Source organism: Ahaetulla prasina, chromosome 3, assembly GCF_028640845.1.
Source record: "Ahaetulla prasina isolate Xishuangbanna chromosome 3, ASM2864084v1, whole genome shotgun sequence".
NCBI lineage: Eukaryota > Metazoa > Chordata > Lepidosauria > Squamata > Colubridae > Ahaetulla > Ahaetulla prasina.
Genome location: NC_080541.1, coordinates 30,690,173 through 30,702,732, shown reverse-complemented (window position 1 = coordinate 30,702,732; position 12,560 = coordinate 30,690,173). Strand labels below are relative to the sequence as shown.

Sequence of the window (12,560 nt, the reverse complement as noted above, 5' to 3'; positions counted from 1 at the left end):
TGGAATATTGGGGGCATTGTGGGGAATAAAAATGAGGCCTCCAGCACATTGCTACTGTATAATCGCTATGCATCTTTAACAAGCTCGTGGCACTGGGCGGCAAGTATATTGGAGGGAGATGCTGCCTTTGAAATGGACCCACCTAACAACATTTTTCCAAAGTCAATGTCAAGCACAGAACTCTCCATGACCACTTTTGAAAAAACTCTATGGTTAATTTTGCACAATTTCAATACTTACTTTTTAATTTTTAAAGTCTGATATTGCAGTTGAATGCATGACCAAACTTAGTCAATAATTAGAATGAGGAAACACATTTTACTTGATTTCCAGAGTTATGGGAATTCTGTATTTTTATTGGTAAAATCAATTTTTTTGGCTGGAACACCTGGACGACTCTGTCAATCATCGTAGTACCTTAATTGTATGTAACAAATATTGAACCTTGCTTAGAAAGTGGGAGGTTAACAAGCAAAATAAAATAGTTTAAAGGAATATTCTATTTTTAAAATCTTAATATTTGGGTCAAGACTGGCCATGTAGTACATAAGTTGAATTATTATTATTTATTGGGATCTTCTACAAACAATTTAAAGTATGAATCCAGCTCTTTTTACAGGTTGCCCTTTATGGATTTTTTAATATATTATGGACTACTTTTATAGTCATATTCTTTGATTTTTTTCATAATTTCCAGTACCTTCTTAACCTAAGAGGTTCTTCCCTATTACAAATAACCAAAATGATTACATAAAAGAAAGCACATGCGTTCTTATATTTCACCCTTCCTTCAAGGAATAAACATGTTGTTGCCCTCATTTTGCATTTGATATCACTGTATGAAATAATTCTGAGAGGCTTTGACTTGCCTAAAAGCCAAGTACAAAATTTTGTTTTGGACAAGACCAGAGAGATTGTAATCTCCAGTCTGCTATTCTGGTCCAGGATAACCCTGTGAAAGTTCTAACAAAATAGAAACCAGATCCCAACTTTTCTGATTCTAGTCCAATGGTGTAGTCCAGTTTTTGCCCATCTCATCTTCACCATCATCATGACAAATGTTGCAGACTGTGATATCTGGAGGATGCTACGTTGGCAGTACTGCCCTAGTCATTATTATACAAAATGGTTCTTGTTGAAAATGCAATATTAAGTTATGAAGAGGAATTTCTACACAAAACTATAATGAAATATATACTTTGGAAAGTCTTCAGTCTTTCCAAAGTTCCATAAAGAACCTTGTCAACGTTTCCAGTTATGGAATACAGAAAAGATCACTTTGTTCGTTTTCCCATATTCAGTGGGATAACAGAGCATATTGTTTTTAATTGTTGTGTCCTAAGTTTTTTAAATTATTAGATTAGTTTTTCCTCCGCCATCCTGTTTAGGATTAAATTGAGCTATTGGTAAAGAAAAGTATTTCGGATATGATAGCATGCTTTTTTGTGTGTGTTTTAAAACCGCAGTAAAAACCGGCTTGTGACTATAGTGCCAAGCGATGCTCCCTTTAATACCAGAAGAGCTTACACAAGTGAAGATGAAGCTTGGAAGTCTTATCTGGAAAACCCCTTAACAGCAGCTACTAAAGCTATGATGAGCATCAACGGAGACGAGGACAGTGCTGCTGCTCTGGGATTATTATATGACTATTATAAGGTAGGGAATAAGATCCTGAAAATGGTTTTTTTGCAGCAGGTAAATCTGTTGCATTTAAATAAATCTGGCTCCAGTTGCATTTCCAGACTCAATCCAAGAGGCTGATGTGAGGATAGCAATGGCAATAGCATTTAGATTTATATATTGCTTCACAGTGTTTTACAGCCCTCTCTATGCGGTTTACAGAGCCAGCATATTGCCCCCAACAATCTGGATCCTCATTTTACCCACCTCGGAAGGATGAAAGGCTGAGTCAACCTTGAGCCTGGTGAGATTTGAACTGCCAAATTGCAGGCAGCCGGCAGTCAGCAGAAGTAGCCTGTAGTACTGCACTCTAACTACTGCACCACCATGGCTTGTAATTGATCTGACAACTGAAGGGCAAGGGGTTTTTTTTAACTATGTTTTTTACAAATTGTTTTGAGCCACCTGGAGTCATTATATGAGATTTTTGTTGTTAGTTGCGAAGTCATGTCCGACCCCATGGACAACGTTCCTCCAGGCCTTCCTGTCCTCTACATCCTCTGGAGTCCATTTAAACTCATGCCTACTGCTTCAGTGACTCCATCCAGCCACCTCATTCTCTGTCGTCCCTTTCTTCTTTTGCCCTATACACAGCGATTAATCATGGAAATAAATAAAATAATTAACCAAGGGATATATTTTAGAACTGGTTGTAATCTGCCCTTGAAACTGTAGTTAGCTTTTATGTGAGCCACAGACTACCAAAGACCAAGTAAAACTGATCTGAAATTTTAGATCTAGTCATCAATCCTGATGGTTCCATCACTATCATTAAGGAGCCCTTAATATCCTTTAAATAAATACAACATTCAAAAGTTGCATGTCCTGATGTTTCAGGTTCCAAGAGATAGAAGATTATTGCCTGTTAACAAAGTGAGTGATAATCAAGAAGACCAGGACAAAAGGTACAATGTCTTTAAATCTGTCTCTCTCTTTCTATGTGTACAGTATGTGTGATGGGGGATTTTATCTAAAGATAAAGATAAAATTAGCCAAGTTTTTTAAAAAATCAGACTGGAAGTGTTGGGATTATAAAAGACAATCGATTAAGTATTGTAAATACTGGAGGTTTTAAAAAAGAGATTGAATTGCCATTTGTCTAAGATGGTATAGAGTTTCCTGCTTGAACAAGGTGTTGGCCTAGAATAGAGGTCTCCAACCTTGGCAACTTTAAGCCTGATGGACTTCAGAAATTCTGGGAGTTGAAGTCCTCCAGGCTTAACGTTGCCAAGGTTGGAGACCACTTGCCTAGAAGACCACCAAGGTCCCATCCAACTCTATTATTCTGTTAAAACATTTTCTTAAATGTTAAATATTGTTTTATATTATTAAAAAGTTTTAACTGCATTTGACACTTTCCCCCCCATAAGGGTGGCACATTCAATCAGCAAGAGCACCCTACCCATGATATCTTGTTCTGAGAAATGCTCTTTTTTCATATGAGGTCCATGTTCCAGAAGGAACTCTCCTGGCTGTTTCTTCCACAGCTAAAGCAACAGCAGCATTCCATGGTGGAGTGATAGACAATGGGCAAGCTACCCAAACAGTGAAACTGTTACATTCATGATACTTCAGATGACTTATTGCTATTTCTATACTGCCCTTCATAAATGTGTTCCAGGATTGTTTGCAATATTAATCTGAAGCATTATAAACATCAGGACAGCAGCCTGGAGTATTGTTTATAGTCCACTTTTCTTTGAAGGAAGTCAAATTCTCTCCTTCCACTTAGCCCAAGGTTACTAGTGAATTTCACGACTCAAGGCAAATTCAAATGTAGGGTTCCCTGTTCTAGTTCAGCACAGATATCAACACCCCATGCTAATAACATTTAATTAAATAAATGATTTGATTGTTTATTTGCTTGTATTTAATCTATTTGCCGCCTCTCAGAATTTGCTTTTACTCGCTGTATTTTTTTCCCCTCAGAAACTGCCTTTCCACTAGTGAAACACAAAGTAACTTGAGCAGCAATGGTGAAAACAGAGTGCAGGTTTTGAAAACGGTGCCAGTAAATCTTTCCGTGAACCAAGAGCAGCTGGACACTTCCAAAAGGGAGCAGTTCAGTTCAAATGTATCAGGAAGCCCATCTTCCATTTCTGTGACCGGGGTGATGGTGGTAAAAGCAGAGGAATACACCCCAGTTTACATGACTCCTTCGGTGCATTATGCCAGGGGAGAAAATGAAGAACATCGGGGGGTCATATTCGAACATCCGCATTATGAAGTGCCCAGCATCACACCCCATTCAACCTATATGAAAGACGATCAACGCAGCACTCCGGACAGTACATACAGTGATACCTTTAAAGATGGAGGAACAGAGGTATGTCTGTTATTTTGGGCAATGTGGGAGCAGAAGGTGTGAGGTTTATTCGTTGTTCACATATTTTTTATTTTTCTCAGTGGAAGACAGGGCAGTTCATTTACTTTATCACCCCAATAAGTCAGTGATTTAGGCATAACTGAGAAACCAACTCTAAAACAATGGCTTTGGATAATGGATATTCCCAAGGGTTCTTTTAGCAAGGGGTTCTCTGCCCGGTTGCTGAGTGGATGTGACCATGGTGGGCCTGGCTTTGTTGGGCTCCTGCACCATGGGGGGGCGTTTTTAGCCTCTGGGAGGGTGAAAATGACCTCCCCAGGCTCTGGAGGCCGGAAACAGGCCTGTTTCCAGTCTTCCCAAACTTCCAGTAGGCCCATTTTTTATCCTCCCCGAGGCTCCATGTGCACCTTGCACTTACCAGCATCCAAAATGGGCTGTGTGGGGACTCCTGGGAGGGGTGGGGCAGGTGGGCAGACCAGCCAGGAGTGGGATTTGTGGGTTCTCTGAACTGCACAGAATCTTAGCTAGAGGTTCTCCCGAACCCCTGCGAACCCCCAGCAGCCCACCCCTTGGATATTCCTGAGTTGCCAAGTGGAATAAATTATAAACTCTGGAGGATGTATTCCAAAGGCAGAAGATGACTAGCTAGAGATTATTTCAATTCTGTTATAGGTTTGTAGGATTATCTCTGCAACCGTTGCTAATGTCAGCGTTCCAAGTAATAACCCCAGGTTTCCTTCAGAGTTGACAGCTAATTTTCTTATCCTTTCAAATGACACACAGAGTAATAATTTTGTTCTATTACATTTTCTAATCTATCAGCTTAATGTATTTGAATTTTGATTCTCTTAGAATTTGAACATATTATTTTAACTTTTTTTAAATTTAGACCGTTTTGAATTTTGTTTGCTGCTTTGTATGTGTAAGTTGTTCTGGAAGGCTTAATGAAATATAGATTGTACACTTTAAAAAAAAATAGTTGAGATTTAGTGTAGTAAGAATCTCTTTTGTAAGTGGCCTGAACATGTTTTAGGAGATTCTTGTGTGCAATAACAGAGATACAACGTTGTTAGGATACTTCCTTTTAGACATTTTTTTTCCTTTTGGGACATTTACTCAAAGTATAAACAATGAAATGTTCCATTATTATGGGATTTGCACATTAATTATGAAACCAAATGCTAAGATTGAAATAGGCCGTATAAACTCTCGCAAAAAAGTTTCTAAAGGGAGAATACATTGGGAGTCAGATATAAAAGATTGGATAGAAATTATTTATCCACTACCTGGAAAACTATAGTGATGGAAAACAAGCATGCGATGAGCTCAGGCCCAGATTTTTCTCTTGAGGGAAATGATATTCTGAAGGGAGAGTGCTTCTATAAAACAAGCTCTCTTCCTGCTTCTGCCAGATAACATTTCTTGGCAAATGAAACCTGGAGCATGCCATTTTTGCCAGGCCTAATAGAATGGGTAGACATAAACAGATGGAGGTTGTCCCTCAAACAATTTGGTCTCATGCAAGGAAGTACATATTACAGCCAGCAGTATAAATTGAATCCCAATGCAGCTCAAGGAGAAAAGGTGTAACATGCGCTGATCAAGGAGTGCACAGAATTGGACGTGCTGCCATATTCCATACCAGATATAACTTCTGAAGGCTCTTCAAGGGCAGACCCATGTAGAGTGAATTGCAATAGTCCATTTGAGAGTTTTAAAAAAATTATTCAAAGTATTTTTGAGATTCAAATGATCTTGAATATAGGTGTTTCTAAAACTACACTTCTTGCCTCTTTTAAAGTTATCTTGATATTTTGTTCCTCATATGAGTGTTTTAGAAAAGATTTTGTCTTTAGATCTATGGGATTGGATCCAGTCAAGTGGAAATGAGTAGAGCTTAAGTTAGTCATGACTTTCTGCTCAACTACTCTTGATATATATATTATTTCTTCACCTTTCAGAAATTTCGCAGTAGTTCTGTGGGTCCTGAGGAATATATTTATGAACAAACAACTAAGTAAGTATTGACAATGAGAAAATACTGAAGGTACATTAGATTTATAAAAGCTTTTGTTTGACTTCAGGCTATAAAGTTCATGGAGGACACTGATTTTGCTTGGCCATTTATCATGAAGAAGACTTTTTAAACTTGCAGTGAGCATACTCAGCCTCTGTTTTCTTCTTCTATCTAAATGAAATTCAGAAGATGAAATATATCTTGTAATGAGATCCAGAAGAGGCATGTTTTATACGTATAATTTGTGCCACATAGCAAAGTGAGAGTAAGAATTAGAAAATTTCTTCTCCACATCATTTTGAATGGCCAGAGGGTGATACCTATGGTTGGGAGAGTGATATGTGAATATAATATAGGTGTTACCTTGTACCCACCACTGTTGCTCCATAAGGATCAGTTCTATCTACATAGTTGCTGGGTTCATATACAAGCATAAAGTGCTTCACAGGAAATTTTGTAGTTACTAAGGTTAAAATAAAAATGCCTGGCACCTAGCCCATGCTTTCTGTGCCATTCAGCCTGAACAAGGCTTCACTAGATCTTTCTGCTAGAAGGGCAGAGATGGAATATGGTTCTGACAATCAGGTCTTTGAATTGAGTCCAAATAGCTATTGGCAGGTAGTGCCTTAAAATTGGTGAGATCCTGCAATGACTGTTCCTACTAGCAGTCTAGATGCTGCATTTTAAATCATCTGCATAGGCAGATTCACACAAAGTGCAGTCCAGTGATCAGGATGAAGCAATGGTGAAATCATTTTTTTTTTTTTGCTACCGGTTCTGTTTTTTTGCTACCGGTTTAGTGGGCATGGCAGGGGAAGGATACTGCAAAATCTCCATTCCCACCCCACTCTGGAGCCAGCCCGCCAGAGGTGGTATTTGCCGGTTTGCTGAACTACTCAAAATTTCCGCTACCGGTTCTCTAGAACCTGCTGGATTTCACCCCTGGGATGAAGGTTTACTATCTTGGGAGCATCTGATCCAAGTAGGGTCATAACTGGTACCTCATTCAAAACTGGATGATGAAGGCTCCTTAGCCACAGCTTCCACTGGCTATTTAATCAGGAAACGAAAATCTAGGAGGAACTCCAACACTTCTTGAAAAGGAAGCCCAATCCTGTAAAGAATAACTACCAGTATAGATATCTCTGTATTTTCCCGATATTTATTGACAAATAGCAACACGGTAAGATTTAATCTGAGCTTGTTTTGTTCTATCAGACCCTAACAACCTCCACAGCCACTAGTTCCAGATTTCCTTGGCATCTCCAGCACAGCCTGGAGTGGTAAATGATCCTTGGCAGATCCTAAGTAACTTCATTTGAATGCTGCTTATCCAATGAAGAGGTGCTTAATATTTCCCTTAGCAATTGGTTTCACTTACATTTTCCCAAGCAATCAGGCAAGATCTGCCTTTCTGAAAATTGAATTCAGTAAACTGCCCTCTAGAATGATAAGGCTTAACTCTTGACCTTCTTTTTGACCTTCAGACATTTGTAAAGTATTATTTCCTTCAGTCTCAGCTAACCATTCATACCCTGTTTGGTTTCTTTCCCTATCACTTAGTTTTCAGTCCTTTAATTATTCGTGTTGCCCTTCTCCAAATCTGTTCAAGATGATCTGAATCTTTCTTCAAATGTGATGATCAGAATTGAATAAAATACCTGAACAGAGTAAAACGGAACAATGATTCCCTGTGATTTAGAAACTGTATTTTCACTGATGTAGCCTAAAAAGCATTCGGTTGTAAGTGCCCTAATTTGGATTCCTGCACAGCTGGAGTCAAGGCTCCTTTGTTAAAAACATGAATTGTATAGAAGTGAATTGTACTGTGAATTTTCATATTTTTTAGCATTTTTATGCAGTGGTTCTCTGAGACCTGAAAGTTATTTCAAGGTTTCCAACAGGGTAAAAAGATTAAGACTGCTTTAAACTCTCCAGAATCTTCTATCATTCATCTTCATTGGATAAATTTAGGTTAAATCCAATTTATATTATTATGAGAGAGGGAAAGGCATTCACTATTCACATTCTTCACAACATGCATAATTTTCAAAATCTTTACCATCTCTACCGTTATTTTTTTTCAAAATGAAAAAAATTGCAACTCTAAACTTCTTTTTATGTATAGCCTTTTCCAGTTTTATATTAATTTTTTGAGAAGGAGCAATTGAGGTTTGTCCAATATCTTAAATGTATCCATAAAGTATATTTGGAAAGACATTACAATGTTGATTTTGTTTTTGATCCCTTTCCTAATGACTCATAGTATGGAATTCACCTTCATAGCGTGTCACGTTGTATTGACATTTTCACTGAATTAACTATCAGAGCTTCAAGATCCATCAAGGTCATCTGCATATATGTGAATTCTTTTTCTCAAATGTGCATTATATTGAGGTTATTTGAATCAAAACACATTTCCCATTTTTCCTTCACTTTTCACTTTTTCCTTTATAAATACAGAGGTGTGAAGGAATGCATTACAAAAGTATTATTTGTATTACCTTCAGCATTTGTTCTTTTTTTAAAAATGCAAAAGATATCCTTTCTCCTTTCTTTTATTTTCAGAAGCAAAACCTTTCTTAAATAAGTGAAAGAGAGGAATATTATCAATATAACATATTGTATTGTATTTTTTACTATTTTGTATTATTAGGTTTCAAAAGTAAAGCATTTGATCAAATAATTTCTTAGCAGAACCAAAGGTGTATTTTTATCTAGGTACTGGTGATTAAATAAGAATGAGTCCTGCTAGTTTTAGCCCTGGAATAGCACTTTTTCAACTACTGACAGTTTTACAATCATAGCTTCCAACATCACAAAATATTGGTAAAAAAGAATACACTAAATTTTGTTCTCATCGTGTTTACCTAATGTTCTTTTAAACTTCTGTCTGTTCACAAACACTCTTGTGATCACTGTCAGTGATATAGTGACATGAAAATGTGTTACCATGAAATACAGGAATTCTTTTTAAAAAATCTTTTAAAAAAAGGAAGCTAGAATTCTGCTGGTTGCATAATCATAATAATGAAGCAGCACATAGTGCAGACAGTGGAGTGTGGCATTTATCACACCACTGATGTAATAAAGAGGAGGAAAGACTTAGCCTTGGGTTCACTTTGTTTTTTACTAAAACCTAAGATTTGCCAGACAGCAAAAGAATTGAAGAGCAAGGCGCCTCTTAAGACAGAATTTTGTTCTTTCTTCCTCACCAATATGAGCTTGAGAACGTGAGAGGCAGACAGGTGCATAGGATAAAATGAGAGCAGTTTTCCTCATTGAGGGAGGAACATTGCAAAAAGGAGAGACAAGATCTAGTCTTCACCCAGAGTAAATCTTTTGTACAACTAATGATTTCATTCAAAGCCAAATACTTTGAATTACAAAAGGATGTAATCCATTCTCCTTCCAGTCACTGTGAGAACTACATTTAAACACAGAAGAAAGCTGAGTGAAATGGCAGAATATATGATAATCTAACCTAAAAAATAAATCCATATTTATTTAAATTTATTCTGAATTTGAGACTAACATTCAGTTAGGAAGGATCCCTGGATCACAACCATGTATTTCATATGAAATGTTTACCAGCTGATAAGGTGAGGAGACTCTATAGTGCTGAGACTGGATGTAGGTTCAAAAATTTGCTCAGAGCTGGGCAGCTGCTCTTAAATTTTAACAATTAAGAACAACATCCCCATACAGGTAGTCCTCGACTTATGGCCATAATTGAGGCCAACATTTCTGTTGCTAAGTGAAACATTTGTTAAGTGAATTTTGCCCCATTTTATGACCTTTCTTGCCACAGTTGTTAAGTGAATCACTGCAGTTGTTAATTAAGTAGCACAGTTGTAAAGGGAATCTGGCTTCCCATTGACTTTGCTTGTCAGAATGTCGCAAAAGGTAATCAAATGATCCTGAGCCACTGCAATCATCATAAATCTGAGTCAGTTGTCAAGCATCTGAATTTTGATCACGTGGAGATGCTGCAACGGTTGAAGGTGTGAAAAATGGCCGTAAGTCACTTTTTCAGTGCTGTTGTAACTTTGAACAGTCACTAAATTAACTATTGTAAGTCAAGGACTACCTGTACTTCCTAAACATTGACTCTGATGGTAGTCATACCTGGTGGTGCTGTTATACTACATGATCTGCCTACAAAAATGGGTCTTGTACTTGATATGAACAAACACAGGGATAGGATTACCACTGTAAGAATTGGAAATTATCCTTTCAATGCAAATTTTAGCTGAATGAGAAGAGATATGTATTTTGTTCAGCAAACTCTCTTAGCAAAACCATTGTGGGACTATTATGAAAATCTATATTTTTCAACTAACCTTGATCCAATATGCTCAGAGCTGTGCTTGAAATCTTGTATTCCTGGGACAAATAGTCCAAGTTCCGCTACTGAAATGTATAATTTCTTTGTATTTTTTTCAATTGTGTATTTTTTATCCTTTCCATCTACTGAGTTTTTGCAAAATTTGAAAATGTAAGATTTTGATTCTATCTATCTTGCTAGCTTTTTAAAAATCTTAACCAGTTGACCAGCATGTAAGTGAGGGATGATGGAGTAAGTTAGTTCACAGTCTTGTTTGCAGTTGTATTATATAGGGAATCCAGTCTCATATTATGTTGCACTGCCAATCTGGATTTGTTTCTCTGTTCAGTTTCATGTAAAACACAGATGCATTCTGTCTGAGTTATAAATTGACTATGCTGTATTGTTTGACTTGAGAAAGCGCTTTCTTTTACAAAAGCAAGTTTGGCTTTTATGTGAGCTGAGCATGCTGTAAACAAGGAGCTTTATATGAATTTCAGTATTGTGTCTGGATTGCACCCAATCCAGACACAATACTGAAATTCATATAAAGCTCCTTGTATATATATATATGTATATTTTAGACACTGACCATATCTAAGTCCCAAATAGTTGCCATTGACCTGGATTGAATTTTCAAATGTGGCCTTTTATATGGTGTAACTTAATGTTGTTACTAGAGCATCATTATTAGGATAAATAACTTTAGTTTAGTGTAATGTAGTTCTATAACAATAACTGAACTATTATCCTAAGAACAATCTTAAAAAGAGGTTGCAATCTTTCATAGTTATATGAGCCGTGGTGGCGCAGTGGTTAGAATACAGTACTGCAGACTACTTTTACTGTCTGCCAGCTGCCTGCAGTTCGGCAGTTCGATTCTCACCAGCTCAAGTCAATTCAATTCAATTCTCACCAGCTCACCTTCCATCCTTCCAAGGTCGGTAAAATGAGGACCCAGATTGTTGGGAGCAATATGCTGACTCTGTAAACTGCTTAGAGAGGGCTGTAAGACATTGTGAAGCGGTATATAAGTCTAAGTGCTATTGCTATTATATGAATTAATGCATCAATCTAAGGCATGCATTTAAAATTCCAAGGCCTTTATTCAACTTTCCCTCAATAATGTATTTTCTAAGTTTATTCTTATTTTCTTCATAGTAACACATTTCGATATACTTTGGAAGCTACCAAATCCCTCCGCCAAAAACAAGGAGAAGGACCAATGACTTACTTAAACAAAGGGCAGTTTTACGCTGTAACACTGAGTGAAGCTGGGGACAACAAATGCTTCAGATATCCAATCAGCAAAGTCCGGGTATGGCTAGTCTTGCATGTATACTAATCGATAATGTTGGTTGGCTAAAGACTTTTAATATGTGTCCTTGTTTTCATTCTGTTGAAATTTGAATACAGTTATAACAACCAATCTCTTAATAAAAGCTTAAACTCATTCTTCTCCAAAAAGATTGTGAATCAGAAACCTGAAACCTGAAATTCTTAATACAATATATCATACGCCACTACACCTGTCCTGGAATGCTAAATTATTGTAGGTATTGTCTGTTTCTTTGAAATGTTTTACAATGTAAGACTTCTATATTGAAAAAAATAATAATAACAAGGATTGCGCAAAAGCGATTAGAGCTAGTGGAAAGTGCTCCTTCAAACCCATAGCTTAAAGCAAGGGTACTCAAAATTGGCAAAATAGATATTTTATCTGTCGTTTTGTGAATTTTTATGCCTTAATACTGTATTCTGTTACACCATGTGAAATATATGTGTGTGTGTTTATATTGTGTTTATATTGCTTAGCATTTTGGTTTAGTGACCATAACCAATTGATGATTGTTATGTGGTCTTTCTAGAGTGTGATCATGGTTGTATTCAGTGAAGATAAAAACCGGGATGAGCAATTGAAGCACTGGAAATATTGGCATTCACGACAGCACACAGCTAAACAGAGGGTCTTGGACATTGGTGAGTAGCCCCATGAGCGAATTTTATTCTGAAGATGGAATAGCCAATTGGGAAATCAAGTCTGGTTTGGTATGCAACAAGGCTGCAGTAAAAACAAAAAAATCACACTTGGTGCAAACTTACAATATGGAACTTCCTTTTCACCTCTTGAAAACTACAGTATAATATTTCTAGGAGAGTAAATATTCAGTCTAAGCAAAGACTACATCTTCAAAGCCTAAACTGAATTT

At 37.0% G+C, this 12,560-nt stretch overlaps 1 protein-coding gene across 5 annotated transcripts in view; it reads left to right on the top strand.

The window, feature by feature from the left end:
- Positions 1-12,560, top strand: part of GRHL2 (grainyhead like transcription factor 2) — a 100,403-nt gene that overhangs the window by 23,378 nt on the left and 64,465 nt on the right. For all 5 annotated transcript variants that reach the window (XR_009154178.1, XR_009154177.1, XM_058175489.1 and 2 more), the window contains exons 2-7: positions 1,467-1,656; positions 2,518-2,585; positions 3,610-4,006; positions 5,968-6,023; positions 11,512-11,668; positions 12,219-12,330. Coding sequence is in view for 3 of the 5 variants with exons in the window: in XM_058175489.1 (XP_058031472.1) it covers positions 1,467-1,656; positions 2,518-2,585; positions 3,610-4,006; positions 5,968-6,023; positions 11,512-11,668; positions 12,219-12,330 (980 nt within the window). In the remaining 2 variants the exon portion in view is untranslated. The remainder of the gene's footprint in view (positions 1-1,466; positions 1,657-2,517; positions 2,586-3,609; positions 4,007-5,967; positions 6,024-11,511; positions 11,669-12,218; positions 12,331-12,560) is intronic.